The sequence below is a fragment of the Onychostoma macrolepis genome, chromosome 12 (genome assembly GCF_012432095.1).
Source record: "Onychostoma macrolepis isolate SWU-2019 chromosome 12, ASM1243209v1, whole genome shotgun sequence".
NCBI classification, from domain to species: Eukaryota; Metazoa; Chordata; class Actinopteri; order Cypriniformes; family Cyprinidae; genus Onychostoma; species Onychostoma macrolepis.
This window is the reverse complement of record NC_081166.1, coordinates 10,203,263-10,226,951: the sequence shown is the minus strand read 5'-3', so window position 1 is coordinate 10,226,951 and position 23,689 is coordinate 10,203,263. Positions and strand designations below refer to the sequence as shown.

At 36.6% G+C, this 23,689-nt stretch overlaps 2 protein-coding genes across 10 annotated transcripts in view; both read left to right on the top strand.

Annotated features, from left to right (window-relative positions):
• Positions 1 to 1,156: 1,156 nt before the first annotated feature.
• LOC131550599 (FERM domain-containing protein 6-like) lies at positions 1,157 to 22,868 on the top strand. Its single transcript, XM_058792792.1, has 12 exons — positions 1,157 to 1,783; positions 2,060 to 2,150; positions 2,322 to 2,401; positions 4,557 to 4,615; positions 5,445 to 5,625; positions 5,746 to 5,901; positions 9,750 to 9,815; positions 10,055 to 10,123; positions 18,312 to 18,474; positions 19,585 to 19,725; positions 21,041 to 21,166; positions 21,759 to 22,868. The coding sequence occupies exons 1-12, from the start codon at positions 1,715 to 1,717 to the stop codon at positions 21,794 to 21,796; spliced, it is 1,239 nt and encodes a 412-aa protein (XP_058648775.1). The 5' UTR covers positions 1,157 to 1,714; the 3' UTR covers positions 21,797 to 22,868.
• The window catches only part of LOC131550601 (uncharacterized), a 57,792-nt gene continuing 56,232 nt past the window's right edge, over positions 22,130 to 23,689 (top strand). For 6 of the 9 annotated variants that reach the window (XM_058792797.1, XM_058792798.1, XM_058792799.1 and 3 more), the window contains exon 1: positions 22,130 to 22,273. In XM_058792797.1, the coding sequence (XP_058648780.1) occupies positions 22,130 to 22,273 (144 nt within the window). Of the gene's footprint in view, positions 22,274 to 22,400; positions 22,448 to 23,689 lie in introns of those variants that run through there. The other 3 variants (XM_058792802.1, XM_058792801.1, XM_058792803.1) reach the window with 3 other exon arrangements.

The window sequence follows — 23,689 nt, the reverse complement described above, 5'->3', positions numbered from 1 at the left end:
AATTGTAATTATTCCACATTTAAAAAATGATTTTATCACGTTGTATGATAAATTGAAAAATTTGCATTTTTAAAATTAAATAATGAATCAAGAAATTTGATACTTGCAAGGTCAAGCACATTGCATCATGAGATGCAGTGCTTTGCGTCATAAGCTGTTTTTGTGCGTCTTTACACAGCTAAATTAAGGCTCAAAATTCTGTTTAAAGATGTAATGCAGAATGAAAGCCAGACTAAATTAGGCCTGCTCTGATGCACCTCAGCCCATAGTATAAAAGTATACAGTGTTGTCATTTTTGTGTAAAAGCATTCATGGCACCTATGAGCTGCATCAAACAGTTTGTGTAAAGACACCTCTATGCTGCCTTTGCAGTGTAAATTTGGCATTATACGGTATAGGTCATCTGGGTATTCTATGCATATTGTGCACAATATACACATATAATGCAGCAATAGTATGCTATTCTGAATATAGCCAATAACAGAACAAGTATGTGATTCCTAACTCTTCTCTACATTGTGTGAATGTGTTCAATCAGCACTGAAGATTGTACATTTGAAATTCACTTGAATAGAAACAGCCATATGCATTTCTCCCAGCAGACAGCAATAAGATGTTTTATTAGTTGCTTGTCCATTAATGCAGTCATGTACTCTCATCCCAAGTGAAGTGTGGTCAGCAACCAATCAGTAGATCCTTTTTGTGCTGTGAACAATATATTTGAGGTGTTATTTTGAATCAATGTCAGAAAACAAAAATGAAGACAGTCACATTTAATGTTCTCATATCAAATAATGTATGTTTTCTTAATTTTTAATGAGCCTTGTATATAATTTAGTTGAGGTCCTGCAGTTGCCTTGCGGGACTGGCGAGTTTACTAAATCATATTCTGTCGACTTGTCAGAAAGCTGTAAATATAAAGACAGAAAGCCTTTATGCTGGGTTTTTTTTTTTTTGGCATGTTATTTTGGCATGTTGTCTGATTGCTGTGTCATTTAGTGCAAGGTTTCTCAAACTTTGGTTTGCAAGATGATGAAAAGGTAAAAATTAAATCATGAAAATGTAAAATAAAACAATCGAAACTCAGACCAAAATGAGGAATGGGGAAAATTGGGGAATCCTGTGTCATGTAGTAATATTGAAAGATGAATGACACTAACAAGTGAGGTCATGCTTTCTTTGTTACTCATTTTTTTCTGTTAAGCATTTTAATGCACTGATATGAAATAAATGAATGTTAACAAATAGTCTAAGCAACGTTACTTTGGATTATTTGTCAGACTTGACCCATAACTAAATGTTGTGATGTACATGCAGAAGCAAATCTTTAAATCCTGTCAGAAAATTCACAATTTACTGTTGTATATTTTTAGCCCAAAACTGACATCCACACATTATTGTTTTCATGTCCTCTTCTTACCTCAGTTATTGTATTTATTATCCCTACAACTGTCTAGCTGTCAGATCTCCCAATGTGGCCAGCGTGCAAGTTCCTAGAAATCCTCTAAAACCAACAAGGCTGTAAAACCAGCTAATATTGGAAAGCCTTTTGGGCGTTTTTTTTTTGTTGTTGTTTTTTTTCAGCAGGGAATATAAATATTCAGTTTCAGAGGGAGGGCGTTTACAGAGAGAGGGATACGAACTCTTCCTACATCGACGGCAACCATTTAAGGAGGGCGCTGAAGAAGAGGACCACAAAGAGAACACTTCCACAATGAAGAACCAAAGCAGAGTTCTGAGTGTTATTCTGCCCAATAACAAAGAACTGAGCATGACTGTTGGTGTAAGTGAAATGTATTTATACTTCATAATATCACAATGATTTCTGAATATCTGACATGGAGTGCCAGAGTTGCAGCCTCTTTTGTGTTTGTTATAAAGTTATAATTTTGCAAGTACGATTCATGTTGGATGTTATAAAATATTTTTCATATATTTTGTCTTTGTGATGAACATTTATTCAGATTTCAGTATTTTAAGTTACAGCACTGTTTTGATCTTACTTTCTGGTTCATTTCTTTTATAGCTTGTCTCACTGTTTAACATGTCTGTATTACAGCTTAAAGACAGAGGTCAAGACGTGTTCAACCAGTTGTCTGAGCTCCTCTGCACCTCAGATCTTCCCCTCTTTGGTCTGAGTGTGGTAAAGGGTATGTGGTTTTTGTTTACATATGTGAAATTGCCGACTGAGCCCTTTTATGTTGGAATGATTTAACCAAAGGCTGAGCTTTGCAAAAAACAAGAATGGAGGGAGTGTCAGCTCTGTTTGTCTAAATCAAGGTAGCCTTTTCCACTTATCTTGTTCATTCCATTTTACTTAGACAATCAACCCCTGTTCTTGGACCTAGAGCAAAAATTGTCCTTGTACCTCCCAAAGTCCTGGAGAAAGAATACATCAAAGGTAAAGTCAAGCTCCAATAAAGCTAAAAACACGACCGCGCCCCATGTGAAAAAAAAAAATAGGACACCCTATTGAATTTCATGGTTTTCCATATAAGGGCATAATAAAAAAAGAAAAAAAATTTGGTCCTTGGCAGGTCTTAAAATTTGGAAAGTAAAACACAACACGTCATATTGCACCATGTTATTATTTATTTAACAAAAATAAAGCCAAAATGGAAAAGCCATGTGTGACAAAGTTAGGACACCCTTACTATTATAGGAATTAAGAGGGTAAGAAGCAGTCAGGCACTGCTAATGTCAAATGCCTTTGATTAACTGATCATCAGCAAGAGAGAGTATAAAAGCAGAGGTTTTGGCAGTTTCTGGTCTAGAGCAGAGGTCTTCAACCCTGTTCCTGGGGACCCACTCTCCTGGAAAGTTTATTTCCAGCACACCCATCTTTCAGTTTTCTTGAGTAGCTTGATTGGCCGCTTCAGGTGTGTTTGATTAGGGTTGTAGCTAAACTCTTCAGGATAGTGGGTCCCCAGGAACAGGGTTGAAGACCTCTGGTCTAGAGCCTTCAGGTCTGTGTTAACACAATGCAAAGAAGGAAAGTCATCAGCAATGATTTTAGAGAAGCAATTGTTGCTGCCATCAATCTGGGAAGAGTAACACAGCCATTTCCAAACAATCTGAAGTCTATCATTCCACAGTGAGGAAGATTATTCACTAGTGGAAGACATTCAAAACAGACCCCAAATGTCCTTTGATAGACGAGACCAAAGTGGAGATGTTTGGTGAAAACCTAATGAGCATATCAGCACAAACACCTCATAACAAATGTTAAACATGCCGTTGGAGGGCTAATGATTTCAGGCTTGTTTTGTAGTCACAGGACCTGGGGACCTCTCAAAGTCATTGCGTTGACTGTGATCTCCTCTGTATACCAAAGTATTCTAGAATCAAATGTGAGGCCATCTGTCTGACAGCTAAAGTTGGGCCAAAATTGGGTGATGCAACAGGACAATGATCCCAAGCACACCAGCAAAGCTACAACAGAACGGCTGAAAAGAACAGAATCAAGGTGTTGTCAAGGTTGTTAAAGTCTAGACCTCATCCTGACTGAAATGCTGTGGTGAGAGCCATAAATAAACAAGTGCCCACAAACCTCAATAAACTAGAGCAACGTTCTAAACAAGAGTGGGCCAAAATTCCTCCAGATGATGCGAGTTCAAGTTATTACTGCTAATAGGGTGTCCTAACTTGGTCACACATGGCTATTCCATCTTAGCGACATGTGGTGGTGTTCAACTGAGGTTTTATTTTCCAAAATTTAAGACCTGCTAAAGGACCAGATCATTTTTTTTTTTTAAACAAAAACCATGCATTTCACTTCTGCATGTTGCATCTTTATATGTGAGATGAAACATGCACCCTTTTCTTAGCAAAAATCACTCATCATAAAACAAAAGGTAGATATGAAGGCCCTGATTTCAGGGACCTTGTTTTTAAATTTCTATTACTTTTGCACTAAGAAATACTCCTGACAAATTTCTCTCAGGTTGTTCCACTGCTGTCAGCATTAAGTCTGAGAATAATTCAAAGAAATCATTTTATTTATTAGCAAGGATGTATATATATATATATATATATATATATATATATATATATATATATATATATATATATATATATATATATATATATATATATATATATATATATAATTATTTTTTTTAATAGATGCTGTTCTTTTGAACTTTCTATTCATAAAAGAATCTTGAAAAATGTATCACAATTTCCACAAAAGTAAGAATTAGATCAAAACAACTAATTTCTTTTAAAAGAATGACTGAAAAGTGCTCTTGTGCTGTAAATGCCTGTAAGTCTAAAAAATCTGTTAGTAAATCAAGTCATGACTGACTGACGAATCACGACTGTTACAGAACATGATACTGAAAAAATACTGAAAAATGACTATTAATGGAAAGACAGTATGATATGGCACATCAGTAATCGGGCTTCTGTCATAGGTGTATATAGGTGTTGGGGTTTTTCCAGTTTGGTGTAATTTTGAGTTATTAGCATATCTAATTACTGTGTAGGTGGCATGACACGAGATGCCATGTCATCCTAATGCAGTGTATTGATTATCCATCTGTTTCTTTTCATAGGAGAAAGTGATTCTCTTCCTGAAAGTGCAGTATTTTGTAAAAAATGTTCAACTGATTTTGTAAGTAGTGTTCTTTTCTTTACTTTTCTTTTCTGTGTTTTTGGGAAATCTGAAAATGTTTTTTGCTTTGTGTCAGTGTCCTGATCACCCTGGCTTATTTGATTTAACCCGGTTAAGCCTGACATATAATAGTCAAAAAAATCTATTTTATTTTGAATGAGTAATCAAGTAAACCTATGTTGATTCGGTCCAAAAGTATTAATCCCATGACAGAAAGCATGTAGTAGATTGTTCCTTATTGAGGCCTTGGGTTTTTATGTAATGTATGGTAATAAATACATGTATAGAGTACTGGAATCACTTTACAATAACATTTTAGTGAACATCTTGGTTAATGTTCATTTCTACATGTTCTAGTGCATTTTAACATTTCAGAATGTATAAATGAACTTTCAACTAAATTAATATCACGTAATGTATTATGAGCAAAGATAAATAAATAATGAACAGTAGTTCATTTATAAGATAGCATTAACCTTTGGTTAATAAATGCTATAAATATTGTGGTTCATTGTTAGTTCATGATTCCAAATGTAACCAATATTAACGAACTGAACCTTATAAAAAAGCATTACTGAAATAGTTTATTTTATTAAATACAGGAAATGGGTTGCCTGGGAAAAGGTCAGTTATATAGTTTAAGAGCCATTAGTATATACAAATATATTTGACCACAGAATGCTGTGACTGACCAGACAGAAGCAAATATTAAACTGAGCCATAGTAAGTTTAATAAAGGAGTGTTCTAGACCTAAATAATAGTATCATTTAAGTTGTGAATTTAAAAAATGTTTAAGCGTCATTTGAACTGCTTGTTTCCTTTTCAAAGAAACAGTGAAGCCCGTAAGTTGTATTATGCTGAGCTAAAAGGGAGAGTTTTGAGATCTGAGCGCTTTGAGCAAGAAGGATTGTACTTCCAGCTGGCTGCCTTTGCCCTTCAAGCTGATCTGGGAGATTGCGAAAAACGCAACTTTGCATACTTCAGCCCGCAGGGATTTTTCCCTTTTTGGGTAAGGCGCTCTGTTTGCATTTGCTGGTTTTCCCCTTTAGAGGTTAAAGCTTAAAAAGCACCTGTTCACCTGTTCTTACTGCTCATAAATTAATGGTGTTTTCATTGTGCAATCGTACAGATCGTACAGAAGCATGGGAATGATTATATCCTGAAGCACACCCCAGCCCTGCACAGAGAGCTTAAAGGAATGTCATCCAGCGAGGCTGCCTTGCTTTTCATACAGGAATCATTTACATTGAGCGATGTGCCTCTCACCATCTACAGATTGTCCAAAGTTAGTGTTTTTATTGTTGTTGTTTTGCTCAAGTTCACTGTATTTATAAGTGTAGTAATCAAGGCCAGTCAAGTCCAGATTCAGACTTAAGTCTGAGTCCAAGATCATATGCGACCTGATCCAGCAAAATGAGTCACAGTGACCCAAATTTCAAAATTGAGATTAGGTATCTGAGGTATCAATGGAAATAGGAGATCATAAGCTTTAAAATGATATCCTAGTCAATACCTTGAATGGTTTTAAAGATATACCCATTTGAATTGTGTTTTTGTTTTAATCTAAAAATGCAGACAGTTTCCTGTAAGGGCTAGGTTTAGGTGTAGGGTTGGTGTAGGGCAATAGCACATACAGTTTGTACAGTATAGAAACCATTACGCCTATGGAGAGTCCCCATAAACCAATTAAACAAATGTGTGTGTGTGTGTGCGTGTGTGTGTGTGTGTGTGTGCGCGCGTGTGTGTGCGTGTGTGTGTGAGTGAGAGACGGAGAAAGTGAAAGAGGCAGAGAGACAAGCAAACAGAGGCGGACAAAGTACACAACTTCCTTATTTGAGTGAAAGTAAGGTCTACTCCACTACAAGTAAAAGTTGTAAAGACAGATTTTTACTCAAGTAAAAGTATGGAAGTACATGTTTTTAAAAGTACTTAAGTATCAAAAGTAAAAAGTAAATGCATTGTTTTATTGTCGCATTGTTGTATACTTGCAGTACCTTATGCCACTAATGCAACCTACTGAATACACTGATTAGCTTGTGTTATCTTAGGAATTAAGAGCTTTATGTTACCAAACCTATAGAAATGGAACAACTGAATAAAGATAATCATCTTTATTTTTTATTTATTTAACACTCCTACAACTACATTGAACTCATTTTAATACTTGTTTAAAAGTTACAAAGTTATTTTTCAAAGAGATATTAAAGTCTATGATATGGTTCATTTTAGGCAAACAAAGCAAACATTGAAAAGAAAACAAACCTTTAGTCTCTTCAGAAAACTGGATCATACTCTCTCAGTATGGTCATGGGTGTGCAGGTTGCGCCAAAGAACCATCTTTTTGAATTTTGACTGATCAGTGTTCATAAAATGCTCAGAAATCAGTGAACTTCACAACATGTGGCTAGGGTTGGGTATTGTTTGAATTTTATCCATTCCGATTCTGATTCTGCTTATTGATTTAAGTTCTTATTGATTCCCAGTTTAGATTCCAAAGTTTTCATTTGGCCTACTTTTGATCATTTGTTTGAAAAAAAAAAAAAAAAAAAAATATATATATGTACACATCTGTCAAAATCGCTGCCCTCACTTCACTATATATATATATATATATATATATATATATATATTTATGTGCAGTGTTTTGACAATAAAATAATGTTCAGATTTATGTATAGTGAAGTGAGGGCAGCGATTTTTGACAGATGTATTAGCCTACCATTTGTATTACCATAGTTTAACTACAAAAATCAAACTATCGTTAATATAATGAAACTATGGTAAGTTTTACTACAAATAGCATATGGTTACTATAGTGAGATAATAGTAAATTTGTGGATACTGTGATTTTACTGCAAATATCATAGTTATGGTTACTATAGTAAAAACATGGTTAATTTTCCAAAGGGCTTTAATGAGTTAATGCATGCCTTTTTAGAGCGCTTTTAGCTGTGCGGTAGCGCAGACGTTTACATTAGCGTAGCAGGGAAGATCCCGAGGTTGTCAGATTTGCGTAAAAAAATCAGCCAAATGTCCATTCTAAGCTAGACGGAAAACTGCAGGCTTAGAAATACTGTAACACTTGGCAACACAGGAAGGTCCTGGCAGATCGCAGGCCGGATTTTCGCAGAAAAAAAGGGTTCAGTGAATCTGAAAATGCACACACTGTAAAAACTGCTATGTGTAACGACTTTCTACTTGGGGACCTTGATATAAATGTAGTTGAGTAAAAAGTACGATATTTGTCTTTCAAATGTAGTGAAGTTAAAGTCGCAAGTTTCCAGAAAAAATAATACTCAAGTAAAGTACAGATACTCAAAAAGTCTACTTAAGTACAATACTCAAGTAAATTTACTTCGTTACTGTCCACCTCTGCAAGCAAACAGAGAACAAATTAATGCTAGCTTATGCAATCATATCTTTGTGTAGGCTAGTTGACAATAACAGTGTAACGAATTCATAACGGAGATACCAACAGTTAAATATTGGGTTAAAATAAATCAAACACATTGTAATGGATTCTCCTTGCAGATAAATACACTCACACAATAATTGCACTCACTCACATCCATACACAATAAATACACTCACTCAGATTCAAATTGGACATTAAATTCACATTTCAGCTCTTTTCTTAGCTGGGCAGGGAGAGGGACAACTTACTTTCTCAACTGGCGGTTTTGGGCATGTAATGTCCTTTGTATTTTCTGTGCAAAACTCACGGATATTTTGGTACAGATAATTCTGTCTTTTCAAATCCAGGCCAGGGGGCTTGACAACAGGGGGTCTCTGGATTGGTGGTGCGTCCTCTTGGAGCAGGCATATTCCTTGTTCCTCAGAGTTGGCAAAGGTCTTGTAAAATACCCAGACAGGATGGTCACTGCTCATTCTGAAAAACACAGAAGATTGGGGAAAACTAGTTGTAAAAGATCCATTCACTATTATATGCAGATACCTATGTAACACAGAAGCACACACACACAGCACTTGAGCATAATAGACGTATGCCATTAGTATTATTTACAGTAGTACCATAAATTACATACCGATAATGCTGGTGTTGGGTTATTCCCATTATTTTTTCAGGGGATACCCAGAATATAGGGAAATGCTCAGAAGTGACGAGAGGAGTTGAGAAAAGTAATGTTCATTTCCAGTGAATTTAGTAAAACTTTAAGTCAACTTAATAGTCATTTAAATACCTTTACTCAATTATCTGGACTACGAAACTTTGGGAGATTATTTTTGAATGTCTGTTCTTTGAAATTAGCTAAAAAAAAAAGAAAAATCAAATTTTTTTTCATTGTTTTTCCTCATTATCTTAAAATGGAACATTGCGACTTCCGACTCATTTCGCCAGAACGGGGCACATATTTTCCATAGCATTTACAGTAATCTTGTCCGGTCATAGAAAATATGGTCTTGGACTTGAGACAGACTCTTGTTCAAACTCGAGTACTACAACACTGGTATTCAGTCAAACCAGACTTGTGCATTGTTCAGAAATGAGAATGCCTTTTGCATTTCAATTAAATTCCTGAAATTAAAATGAGGTACACTGAAAAAAAGAAGATAGATAGATACACAAACAGACAGGCAGACAGATAGAAAGACAGAGACAGACAGACAGATAGATAGATATTCCCCTCAAAGTTAATAATACAGGTTATTGGAGTAAGATTTACAAGAAGATACTATTTCAGTCTTTTTACTTCAAAATTTGACTTTCTATGTATTATTTGCTTTTTAATATTTACTAGCAATTTCTGAGTGCAAATTGTTTCAAAGTAAATCTTACACAATTTTTTTTCAGTGTATACAAACTGATGGAAGAATCACACATTGTTCGTGAAAATTATCACGATGAACAAAACTTTTGTTGGCACAAAGCTTATTTTTTGTAATAATCCAAGAGCCAATAGAAAATTTCTGTTGGGTTTTTGTTGAGGGTGATGCTAACTTGCAGGTTGCCCTACAAAATACATCATTGCTGCAGCCAATTCTTCAGTCCTGAATTTTGCTCAACCCTGATTCAATCATCGATTTTTACCAATGTTTATCACATTTCACTAATAAAATTCTCTGTCTCTTTCTTTCAATTTCTGCCCCTCCTCTCCTCTCCTGCTGTCTCAGGAAAAGAATAAACCACAAGATTGTGTTCTCATGGGTGTGGCATCCACAGGACTTCAGATCTCTGAGGTAACTCCAAAATCATTCATGCCATGTGTATTATATTGCACACACGAATCATATTCTACCCATAAACGTGTGGTTTTCCACTCAGATTTGCACCAAATCAGCACTAAACTAGTTTATTATTCGACCTGGGGCAGAATAGAAATTCATGTTGCTTTAATCTAGTCCATTCACTCATAGAAAGCAAGCATGCATGCATCTCACCCTTATGGTTATATATGTTTTTCGTTTCTACTCTCCAGGCGCCGAATGGAGAACAGAAGTTTGTGTATGATTTGCCATGGCCATCTATCCAATCCATTACCTTTCAGGTTCTATTGTTTCTACTGTTTAAAAATTCAACCAGTCAACAATCACTTGTGGCTTAAAAGCATCTTTCTGAGGAGCTACAGTGCTTAGTAATAATAAGTACTATTAATTGTACATATAATTATTTTAAAGTTATAGTACATGATTGTTAACAAGGGCTGGAAACAAAAAATGTGTTATATTCAGGTGTGCATAATTATTAAGTAGGGTTATTTTTATGGATGAAATGGGCCAAAAAGAGATTTAACTCGCACTGAAAAGTTGAAAATTATTTAATGCCCTCAAGAAGGTTGCAATACTAGAAATTGCTAAATCAAGGCACGACCACTGGACAGTGAAATGCTCATCGAGTCAGCAGGATCACAAAAAAACAGTCAGTTAGATAGATCATTTATTTGTCCTCAGAGAGGAAATTCATTTTCACAGAAGAAAAAAGAACATGAAGAAAAGATGCATGCTAACTGCAAAAGAATTAAGAAATAAGGTGTGAAACCATCAGGACCCATTTAAGCCCAAAGTATACTTCACTTTTCACGTGTACGCAAAGGAACGTCATACAGTGTGTGTGATAGGAATTTCGTCATCAGAGTAGTCTCCAGTTCTACCATTTTCCAGAACTGCAACCTACTCTGGAGTCTGGTGTCAGGTTCTTGGGGACTTTGCTAAGGTAAAGAATCCTGAAACATGACCCCCACTTAGTAAAATTACAAGCTGAAGTGTCATAAAATACATGAAGACTGATTTTTTTTTTTTAAGGCTTTATGGACAAATAGGTTTGGAGTGACTCTTGAAGGACCAGCACCTCTTCCATTTGTATATTTATCTTCCAGAATCTGGCAGTAAGTATTGGAGTTCATTCTTAGTCCATCTCCAACCCTGAAAGGTCTGTCTTGCTCATTGTTAGTAGCAGCTCACACCATGACTCCCTCGCCACCGCCACTGTTGACTGACTTCAACTGGTGCTGGTCCCTCGAGAGTCAATCTCAACATATCAGTCACTCTCAACCAATATGTCTATAAAACTTTTTTTTTTTTAATAAATCAGTCTTAATGTATTCTTAATGCATTTCACAACACATCGGCTTAATATTTTTATGAAGTGAGGGTTTTCAGGATTTCAGAATCATATTTCAGGATTCTTTATCTTAGCAAAGTCCCTGAGAACCTGACACCTTGAACTTCTGGAGACTAGGGATGGGCGATATCTTATCGTTTGCGATATACTGTTAAAAATTCTCCCCACGATAAAAATTTGTCTTCCCGCGATAATAACGATAAAGTCTAGTTGTTGACATATAGGCCTAGTTGTTGAAGGTGAACTTGAAATTGAGGAGTTTATCGCTAAATGAGGAGCAAGGTTATTTTCGTAAACGAAAAATAAAACTAAGACAAAAACGATTGATGAAAAAACAATTTCATAAACTGAAATAAAATAAAAATGTCAAAATATTTCATAAACGAAAACGAAACGAAACTAACAACAGTTATTGATTAACTAACTGAAATAAAATAAGATAATAATTAACAAAAATAAATGATCGGTTTCGTAATCATTACGTTCTCACCCCTTGGCTGAAAAATATATGAGCTGTGTGGCGGTATGGGAAATACATGTAAATGGCGCATCTCTGACGGAGAGACGCAAAGCGGTTTAAAGCAGAGTCCTGCACGGGTCCTGTTTGGTAAACGTGCACCAGCAGTACTTAACAGAACACCCGACCCGTTACCCGACAGCAGCTCTAATTTATTTCTGTGCCAGAACCGTTTGACATAAAGACCGCGAGTCCTGAGCCGAACCGCACCCGCATTAATCTACAACATCAGGTAGGCAAACTTATTAATTTTCTCATATAACACAAGCAATCAAACCATCATTAGGCAAGTTGGTGTTTTGAAGAAAAACAGATACGCAACATGATAATTAACAGAAGAAGAAAAAATTAGAACGCACCTTTCTGTAAACAATACAAAACGTGCCATAACATCTTGTGATCACTGCCAAACTTTTGAACAAATAAATATGCAAAGGCTAAATCACATCATACTCATGCTTATAATTTTTCATAAATAAAGAAAATAACATATTCAAATGTGAGCCTTTAAACAGGCCTACGATTGCCGTTATTATTGAATTTCATTAGTCCCAGTTATGATTTATGCGCGGATGTTCACGGAAAAGTGCACAAGGCACGACAGTTACAATATCACGATTATGGTTAAATAAGAAAAAAGACACATAACCAAATTAGGCTACGTTTATTTTCATATGAAATATCTCAACACACCATTAGATATGACATTAAGTGCAACTTGTGTAGATTCATTTAGTAAAAAGGCTTGCATCCTTTGGTGTATATTTGTATAGGCTACTTTTACCATCTATCAATCTCAGCATGGGATAATTTTGTCGCTATAAACGTTTGCCTCACTAAGGTTAAATTATGCTAAGTCTTTCTTTGGCCTTCACTCTGGAAGTGATCTGTTGATTCTGCTATACTTTAATTAAAACTGAAACTAACTATATAAAACTAAATAAAAATGTGCGCACAAAAAAAAAAAAATATATATATATATATATATATTAATGAAACAAATAAAAACTAAACTAAATTTCATAGCAAACTTGAAAACGATATTAAAATAAAACGAATAAAAAAAATATAAAAACTATAATAACCTTGATGAGGAGCTCCTTCTACAGTCTGGAACTGGTTTGGTTAGGGCTGTACTGTGCACACACAAAAAAAATCGTTCTGAATAAATGTACTACAGTAGCATGTGTGTGAGCCTGTTTACAAACCTGTTGTCCAACAAAGATATAATTTATTGACATGCTTTTTGTCCAAATTAACTTAATAACATAGTTGGGTGTTTGAATTAACTTCTTTTTGTGACCAGACATGGTTTCATATTACAGAATGATAGTATTATATACAGTGATAAAGGCCATGTTGATTAGCATTGCATTATACATATAATTTCCTTATAAAAAAAATACCCAAGATTGAAGAACACAGATAAACATATGTGGAGTTTCCAGTGTGAATTAAACAGTCAAAACATGTACTCAGTAATGCTCACAACACCCTATTCTGAGTAAAAATAGCAAACATAATACTTTGTAACACTTTATAATAACTGCACGCTATGAATCATTAGGTAAGCATTAGTAAATAGTCAGTTCATCCTTTATAAAGCATTGTCCCAACATTAATAGTCATTAGTAAGCAGTTTATAAATACAGCTATAAATACCTTGTTCTTGATTTATAAGCATATCTATTACAAAGGAGATTTAAAGGCTCAGTTATCTTCCTAACAGAAAAAAATAAACAAACACAACACAGAGGGATACAGAACTCAAAAATATTCATTTCAAGATGAAAAAAAAATGAAACTGTCCAACTGTACACTTTAATTTTTCTTTTTAGTTGTACAGTTGTACAGTTTCATTTTTGCATCTTGAAAAAATATTTCTGTGTTCTGTATCCCTCTGTGTTGTGTTTGTTTAACTTGTCTGTTTGGAAGATAAATGAGCCTTTAACTCTCCTTTGTAAATGCTTTACGAGGTATGAATAGTCCTCACTTTAGATGAGCTCACAAAAATAGATGGCTGGCAACTACTAAATGTTTTATAACTACCTGACTTTATCATGAATTACAGCAGGAATATGTGTTAATAAAGCATTTATTAACACACTGAGCAACTATTATCATGTGTCTAAATAAGATTTATAAATGTACATTTAAATAGTTTATTAATCATTTACTTACACTTTCTAAATGATCTTATGAACCACTGACAACTCCTAAATAACTGGTTTGTAAATAACGTAATTTAGAAATGATAAATTGATCATTAATAAAGTATGAAAATACGATTATTAAACATTATAGATATGCTCAAGAACAAAACATTTATAGCTGTTTTTATAAACTGCTTACTAATGCCTATTAATGTTGTAACAATGCTTTATAAATAATGAATTGACTATTTACTAATGATTCATAGTGTGCAGTTATTATAAAGTGTTACCTAATACTTTTCTCTAAAGAAACAGGATTCCCTGAATTATCGTCATTGATATCAAGTTCAAGTTCAAGTTGAGCTTTATTGTCATTCCGCTACATGCGGGGGCATACAGTGGAACGAAATGTCGTGCCTCACAGGACCACGGTGCTACATAAATACAGGCATACAACAATGGAGTAAGACAATATAACCTATACACAACTATCCTACTGATAGATTTTGACTATAAATATAAATATACTATCTATAAAAAAGTACCTATACAAACTAAAAAATACAAACTATACGAATGCTTCAGATAAATACTGTACATGTGCAAGGAGAAACATTGAGTTCAAGCAGCTGGCTGGGGAACAGTGCAGGAGGATTTGTAGTGCATGAGCATGTAAACATACATATATTACTGAGTTCTTTTGTGGATTTGTGTACACACAGCAGTGTGTGTGAAAAGTGACTAGTGCGCATAGAGGAGGAGAGTGTGCTACTACAGGTGGTTTGTACAGGCCCACTCACCTGTGTGTAGCACACTTGAATTGCACGTTACATGTTACAGGAGGTAGGGGGTTTGTATGGGGGTTCAGAGAGGGGCGGGGTGATTTGAGTTCAGGGCTCTCACAGCCTGGGGGAAAAAGCTGTTGAGCAGTCTGGCAGAGCGGGCTCTGATGCTCCGGTACCGTCTTCCTGATGGTAGGAGCTGGAAGAGACTGTGGGAGGGTGTGAGTCCTTCACGATACTGTTGGCTTTGCTGGAGCATCGTGTGAGGAAAATGTCCAGGATGGAGGGGAGAGGGGCACCGATGATCCTTGCAGCGGTGTTCACTGTCCGCTGGAGGGTCTTGCGGTCTGCTGCAGTACAGTTCCCGTACCAGACAGTGATGCAGCTGGTCAGCACACTCTCAATGGTGCCCCTGTAGAAAGTGGTGAGGATGGGTGGAGGGAGACTTGCTCTTTTCAGCCGGCGGAGGAAGTGTAGGCGCTGTTGTGCCTTCTTGGAGAGTGACATGGTGTTGGTGGACCAGGTGAGATCCTCTGTGATGTGCACCCCCAGGAATTTAGTGCTGCTGACTCTCTCCACAGTCGAGCTGTCGATGGTCAGTGGGGGGTGATCACCGGAGTTTCTCCTGAAGTCCATCACAACCTCCTTTGTCTTACTCACATTGAGGGACAGGTTGTTAGTGCCACACCATTCAGCCAGCTGTGCCACTTCCTCTCTGTAGTGCGTTTCATCGTTGTTGCTGATGAGGCCTACCACTGTTGTGTCATCAGCAAACTTGATGATGTGGTTGGAGCTGGACTTGGCAGTGCAGTCGTGGGTCAGCAGCGTGAAGAGCAGCGGGCTGAGCACACAGCCTTGTGGGGCACCTGTGTTCAGTGTGGTAGTGCTCGAGGTGTTGTGGCCGACACGGACTGACTGAGGTCTTCCGGTTAGAAAGTCCAGGATCCAATTGCAGAGGGAATTGTTAAGGCCCAGCAGGTTGAGTTTATTTATGAGCTGTTGTGGGATTATTGTGTTGAATGCTGAGCTGAAGTCAATGAACAGCATTCTAACGTAGGAGTCTTTATTTTCTAGGTGGGTAAGAGCTAGGTGGAGGGTGGAGGAAATTGCATCGTCCGTAGAGCGGTTCGGACGGTATGCAAACTGGAGCGGATCGAGTGTGTTGGGAGGCTGGTTTTGATGTTGTGCATGACTAACCTCTCAAAGCACTTCATTATGATTGAGTCAGTGCTATGGGACGGTAGTCATTTAGACAGGACACAGGTGATTTCTTTGGTACCGGTATGATTGTTGTGGATTTGAGACATGTGGGGACGACTTCCTGGCTCAGCGAGGTGTTGAAGATATCTGTTAGGACATCTGTCAGCTGTACAGCACAGTCTTTCAGTACACGGCCAGGTATGTTGTCGGGACCCGCAGCCTTGCGTGGGTTGATCCTAGATAGGGACTTCCTTACGTCGGCTGGAGACAGACAGAGCGCCTGGTCGTTGGGAGGTGTGGGCAGTTTTTGTGCAGGTGTGTCATTCTGCATTTCAAACCGTGAGTAAAAGTGGTTGAGTGTATCTGGGAGGGATGTGTCGTCATCACAGGCCTGTGGCGGGGGCTTGTAGTCTGTGATGGTCTGAATAGCTTGCCACAGGCTCCGTGTGTCACTGCTGTCTGTGAAGTGATTGTTGATTTTTTGAGCATATGACCGTTTTGCATTTTTGATGCTGCGGGACAGATTGGCTCTAGCTGTTTTGAGGGCTGCTTTATCTCCTGATCTGAATGCTTCATCTCTGGTCTTTAGCAGCCCACGAACCTCTGCTGTCATCCATGGCTTCTGGTTGGCGCGTGTGGTGATGGTCTTGGTGACTGTCACATCATCAGTGCACTTTTGGATGTAAGCAGTCACTGTTTCAGTGTACTCCTGCAGGTCTGTGTGGTTGTTGTAGGTGGCCGCCTCTTTGAACATGTTCCAGTCTGTGTCCTGGAAGCAGTCCTGCAGTGCTGAGGTGGCATTGTCTGGCCATACCTTGATCTGTTTGTGAACCGGTTTGGCCAGTTTCAGAAGTGGTCTGTATGCTGGGATTAGCATAACAGAGATGTGGTCTGAGTACCCGAGGTGGGGGCGGGGTTCAGCTTTGTATGTGCTCTTAACTGTTGTGTAAACAAAGTCGAGTGTGTTATTTCCCCTTGTTGCAAAGTTCACATGTTGGTAGAACTTTGGCAAAACTGTCTTTAGGTTTGCGTGGTTGAAGTCACCGGCTATGATGAAAAAGCCGTCGGGGTTATTTGTTTGTTGTTCGCTGATGGCGCTGTACAGCTCATGAGCGCGTCCTTTGCGTTAGTGCACGGTGGGATGTATACCGCGACAATAACAATGGCCGTGAACTCCGCGGCAGATAGAACGGTCGACACTTCACAAACATAAACTCCACCAGCGATGAACAGTGTTTTGTCACTACCCCAGCATTGTTACACCATTCTTTGTTGACGTACACACAAGCCACCGCCGCGAGTCTTACCAGACAGTGATGAATCTCTGTCCGCGCGGTAGCAAGTTAGTCCGTGCAGCTGAATGGCGGAGTCCGGGATGTTGTCGTTCAGCCATGTTTCAGTGAAAACAAACACACAACAATCCCTTGTCTCATGCTGTGTAGATCGACTGAGTTGAATTAAGTCCAGTTTGTTTTCCAGAGAGCGAACGTTTGAGAGCATGAGTGTTGGAAGAGCCGGTCTTGTGGGGTTTTCCTCAGCCTAGCTCAGATACCTCCGCGCTTACCGCGCTTCCGTCCTCTCTCACACCGCTTGACGCCGCCTTGTGCGGGTAGCGACAGTAGGCGAGGCCGCGGTCTCGATGTCCGGCTTCAGCAGTAAACAGAGGCCTCGTAGCTTCTCAGTAGCCGCCGGCGAGAGTTGGTCTTTGTATGCGTTGCCGATATCCAAAAGTCTTTGGCGAACATATTTGAGTTTAGGAGTGATTTCCTTATGAACTAGAGGTACATTTACACTATTTGGAGACGAACAGACGACATTAAAAGACAAAAAAGCACCGTCTTTGGGACCTGGAGCAGCCGCTGCGTCTGATCGCGCCGCCATCTTGGATCCAGTTTATTGCGATATCGTTATCGCAATAAAATACCAGAAATATCGTGATTATACTTTTAAGCCCATATCGCCCATCCCTACTGGAGACTCCAGAGTACTGTAGGTTGCAGTTCTGGAAAATGGTGGAAATGGAGACTAAATGGTTCCTTATGGTTTCACACCTGATTTTTCACCTTAATTCTTAATTCTTTTGCAGTTAACATACGACTTATCTTCTCAAACTGTTTTTTTTTTTTTCTGACTATACTGACCCAATGAGCATCTCACCGTCCAGTGGGAACGCCTTAATTTCGCAATATCTAGTATTGCTTTACTGCATCCTTCTCTTGGCATTTAAAATTTTTTGACTTTTCAGTGAGATTTGGTTCTCTTTTTTGGCCCATGCTGCATGTAAAAAGCAAACAAACAAACAACAAAAAAAAAACCCTGCTTAACTATGCACAACTATGTGTTTGGGGGGGAAAAAAATACAATCATATCAACTTGCATAATTACGCACTCACTGTACTTGTTGTCTTTAGATGTTTAACCCTCTGCTTTGCAGTTTTAGTTATGGTCTTGGCTTTACTACAGGGGAGGAAGTTTACCATTTATGCAAATGGGTTGCATGAGAAAAAGCAGGTGCTCTATAGTCTGTCTGTCCTTCATTCCAAAAACCTGCTGCAGCACATAAGCAACAGTCACCAACTGCATCTCATCACAAAGCCCTTGGTCACGAGGCTCGAGGAAAAAAACGGTCAGAGCCCAAAATAGCAACAATTCTGTGGAAGATGGTGCTGTGCAAAGAGCATCTTTTGTGGTCTACCATCTTCCTGTTTTTACTACCCTGATTTTATTAGTTACATTTCTAAATACACCATCGATGGAGTGTGGAATAATTAAGTTTTGTTTTGAAAGAGGTCTCTTACCAAGTTTGCAGTTGTTTGAATATTCTGAAATATTATTATAATTAAAAATGTTTTTTTATGTAATTTATTTCTGTGGTGGTATCAAACATACAGCAAAAACAGTAATATTGTGAAATATTATTATAATTTAAATAAAATTTTTAAAATATAATAAAAAAACACAATATTACTGTTTTTGCTGTATGTTTGATAAAATAAAGCATGAGAGACTTAAAAAAAAATCTTTATTCTATTTTGACCTTTTGAACTTCTAACTTTTGTCTGGTATGCATTAGATATCACAAATCTTGAATCTTTTACATCATGTATTAATCTTGGTTAATGTAAATGTTAAAATATAAGCTCCTTATTACTCATTTTCAGCTCTTATTAGGTCTTATTACACATAAAATTATTCATGTCCATGCCCACATATTTCAATGGGCACACTGTAAAAAGTGAAAGTAGACTTAACTTAAAAAAAATTGAGGAAACCTGTTGCCTTAAAAAAAAAATATATATATATTATGTACTTAATAATTTTAAGTTATTATTATTTATCTTATTTTTTTAATTATCATTTACTTAAAAATTTTAAGGCAATGGGTTTCCTCAATTTTTTAAGTTAAGTCAACTTATCACTTTTTACAGTGCAGTAGGCATGTAGTAAATGGATAATGTAAAACTAGCCTGCCATTATCACAAATTATTACATGACTCTGTGGAATACTTGATTCTGATTAGCCAGTGAACATATTTTGAGGTATGTTCGCTGATCTTCCCTTAATGTTTAAATTAACATTAAACAAATTAATAAAAAATTAAAAGTAATGATAATTGTTAGTGTGTGTTAATAGTGAAAATGTACACAATCATACTGTAAGGTGGTAACTATTATAATTTCTTATTTACTTTATTTAAATATTTTACATAACTAGACATTATCTGTTTAAATAAAGGGAGACACCGAGAGATGTACATCACAGATGGAGCTGATCTGGACACGGAGGACAGTGATGATGAGCTTCCACCAATGAAGTTCCTCTTAGACGATGTCCAGAAGCAAATCACTGGCACCACTGAATGTAGAAATGCCACCGGTAAAGAATTAGACTGAAGTGTGTAACTTCACTAGCATGGAATTAAAGGCTGCACCCGAAATCACATACTTATCTACTATATAGTAGACAAAAAAACGTATGTGACACGAGAAGTATGTCTGGATTATTAATACTCATAAAAGAGTAGATAAAAAGTACCATGGATGACCTACTACTACCACGGAGAGTCTGAAGTGTGCATAGGAGTCTACGAGAGAGAGTTGCAACTGGTGCTGGCAGATCATGTGATAATGACATGACGAATGTAGTACATCCATATTATATTCATACTATATAGAACATAGTGAAGTAATTAATTATCCAACATACCTATTTAAGAGAGAATATGTAATTTTTGGATGCAGCCATAATCTGTTTTAGAGGCCAGACAAAACAATTTAGGTGGGGCATTTTAATATCTACTGTTAGAAGCAAAATTGTAGACAATAAGGCTTGTTTTCAAAGAATACATCCACAATATGCTTATTCTGTAAATGCTGCATCCAAATATGAATACTTTTATTTTTCTAAATTATTTATTGCAGATTTTAGTGCATCTTTTCTTTTACTGGATTCTCATTGACTTTTCTTTTTCTGTCCTTTATGTCTGCTCTTATTGGGGTAAATACTGTCAAATGTGATCTTTCCTACATTTACTTAATTTTTTTTCCACTACATTTTGTGATATTTATACTTAAAACAAAAACAAACTTTGCCAATATGGTAAGAAAACCACATTTTAATTCAGTTTATTCTCTTGAAATCACACCTGAGAGTGGTATAGCCATTTCACAAGCCATGAAAAGTATGTATTGCATCAGTTAAATGAGTTACATAGCAGTATAAAATATGATAAGATACTAGATAATGTAATATGCCCTTACCTCGGAAGGAGCTCAATTATGGTAATCACTGCTTTACACCTCTCTTTGACACAAACCTTCCTCTCACATACAAGAAATTTGGCTGGAACTCCCCCTTGTCCTTTACATTCTCTTCCAACCACTTTTGTCATTTCTTTACAGACCTGATTACTATCAGACACAGTCAGGTTTTTTTTTACCTTTTATTTCACCTCCTTAAATATTACCTAATGAGATTTAAACACAATTAAAGTTACTCTAGATTCTAATGCAATTTTGCTTCTCAAATAAATTGATGTTGATGTTTTCATGGAATACAAGACAAAAAAAAAACCCACTAATAAGGCCACTTTACCTTTCAAATAAGTCACTGGTGTTTTTGACTCAAAGATAATGTCTCATAGATTTAGGTATTTATTCATGTCCCTATTTGTTCATTCCTTGCGGTTTAGAGATGAGTGTTGATGAGCCAGAAGAAATGTTGGTAGATGGCCCTGAAGAAGTTCTGCGTTTAATTGAGCTGTCGGAGGGAGTATCAGTGGATGGTCCTTTATTTCTGCCAATTTCTCACTGGAAAGGTGAGAACAGGATGTGGTGTTTAGTTTAGCTTCTTAAATAATAATTAAAAAAAAAAAAAGTATATTCTTTTAAAAAAAAAAATTAATAATTCAAGGATTCATTAAAATGCAAAAAAAAAAAAGTGACAGTAAAGACATCAATAATGTATTGTAATGTAAAAAAAAAACAATGTATTATGACTTCACAAAAATATCACGCCACTCAAGCACAATATTCATCATTAGAAATGTTGTGCTGCATAAGCACCAAATCAGCATATTAGAGTGATTTCTGAAGAATCATGAGACACTAAAAACTGGAGTAATGATGCTGAAAAGTAAATGCAGCTTTAGTGAAGAGAAAAAACGTTTTTCAAAACATTTAAAAATCTTACCAACCCCAACCTTACCATTCTATATTTCCCTCATGGTGAAATGAATCGAATCATGTCAGTTAACTTCCAACTACAGTCCACCCTGCTGAAAAAAACCTGCTTGAATTCTGCCTCTATAGCTGGATTAAGATGGTGTCCCAGCCTGCAAGCTGATTTAAAGTGAGAAATGGAGAACACTGACTGATGTCATTTGATCATTTCCTCTTTCCTATCTGCAGATCTTACAGTGGAAATACATCATTTAGACATCTGCTAGGAGAGACTGACATCATGTTCTCTTACAGTAAACCAAGAAGTGGCAAGCAGTCCTGGTCAAACAGCTTTGGAATGTAATGCTTTGAATGCACATTGTGAAACGTAATGACACATACATATCTGAATGGGTGACTTTTTGATCACTGGTATTTACCAGTGATTCCAATAGAGAAGTTGCATAGACCGAGTATGGGAATGCTGATTAAACATTGCTAACTTTTAACATTCAAACAGAAGGATATAAACACCTTTATATTCAGGATAACTTTATTACTGTGCCGTGGTGTCACGGTTTATATGAGTCATCAGTGATTTGCATTGTGCTACAAGCAGAATGGTTATGATGCATGTCACAACATTGTATCTTAAGAAAAAAAGGCTGGGCACACTGAAGAGGTGGGCAGGCAGTCTTCACATCCTTTGCATTCATTCATATTCTCATTCAGTCATGATGCAGCCTCCAGTCTCTGGTGCATTGGTGAGTTATTTTCTTTGCATGCTCTGTTCATCAGTTATTTATTAACACCCAAAGGGGTTGTCATTTTACAGACTTAATCTAAGTTTGAATGAAAGTTCATGTTGAGATGAAAGCTTGGATTGCATCTTCACACGAAATAAGGAAATGTCTATTTGCATGTGCATTTTGACAATCGTAAGTGGTTTTTATTCTCTAAACTGAAATCTAAGTGTTATCTGATCTTGAGTCAGCGAGGATAATAGATTGTAGCGATCCGTGGTTTTGGCCAGTTTACAGCCATTTAGTCATTTTATAAGAATTTGTTTTTTTTTGGCTTGGAGAACACGTGTTGTCTGGTCAAATTTTGTAGTAGAATCGGTGGAGTATGAAAGCAAAGTTCTTCAAAAACATCGGTTTTGTTCCACAAAAGTGAAAAAAAAAAAAAAAAAATCATACAGGTTTTGGAACATAAGAGTGAGTTGTTAAATTATTATCACCCTTGAGCTATGCAAGTGTTCTCTTGATGTTCATTGATATCGGAAAGAAGTCACTACTTCCTGTTACTGTTATTTTCTGTTAAATAATTTTGTAGTAAACCTGAGCACTGTTTATTCTTTCTTGATCCATGTCATTCCTTTCGAAGTGATTTGGGTGACAAAACACGTACATCAGGTGATCGTCAGTCTGACTCGATTCTGAATTTCATTTTAAATCTTCATCTGCTTACAGCTTCTGTACCCCTAGTGATAATACATTTGATTGATTACAGTATATAGATATATAATGATAGACATCTTTCTCTTGTTTCCTGTCGTGTGACATGCCCTGACATGTCCACTACTGCAGTGTGATGCTAATAATGCTCAACACAATAGCACTATTTTGTTAACAATCAAATAACGAATGCTTTAAAGTGAAGAATAAATGAGTAGTTTAATAGGAATACTTGGTAATATCGAGGGGTGAGAACCAGAAGGGTGTAAGTGACATTTCACCAACTTTACAGAAAAGGGGCAAAACAAAAATTTACCATAGTTTGATCTGATTTTGTGTACTGATTTCAATCTTTTATAATAAAAAATGTGTACTCAATTAAATTTAAAAAAAAAAAAGTCACTTGCACCAATGTTTTATTAAATATTATGTATAAAAACATGGGAACATCTGCTGACAATATGAACAAAACATTGAGTGTAAAAGACATAACCCATTGTGATCAAATAAAATATTGCATCAAATTAGTTCATTGAATTTGATTAATTTGACTGAAATGGTAATCTCAGTTTAGCAAAATGGTCGATTGAAAAGTACAAATGCTTCCCTAGTGAAAAATAAATATACAAAAACATTTATTTCATGCTATACTACAAAAACATTTACATATTTACATATCGCTAAACTGGTATTCTTAAATTCTGCTAAATTTGAACAACTAGT

Excerpts from the sequence above, each read along its gene's own strand:
- LOC131550599 (XM_058792792.1), top strand. The coding sequence starts at position 1,715 with ATGAAGAACCAAAGCAGAGTTCTGAGTGTTATTCTGCCCAATAACAAA. Across the intron at positions 5,626-5,745 it reads AGGGATTTTTCCCTTTTTGG|ATCGTACAGAAGCATGGGAA; the intron begins GTAAGGCGCTCT and ends GCAATCGTACAG. Across the intron at positions 19,726-21,040 it reads TGAATGTAGAAATGCCACCG|AGATGAGTGTTGATGAGCCA; the intron begins GTAAAGAATTAG and ends CTTGCGGTTTAG.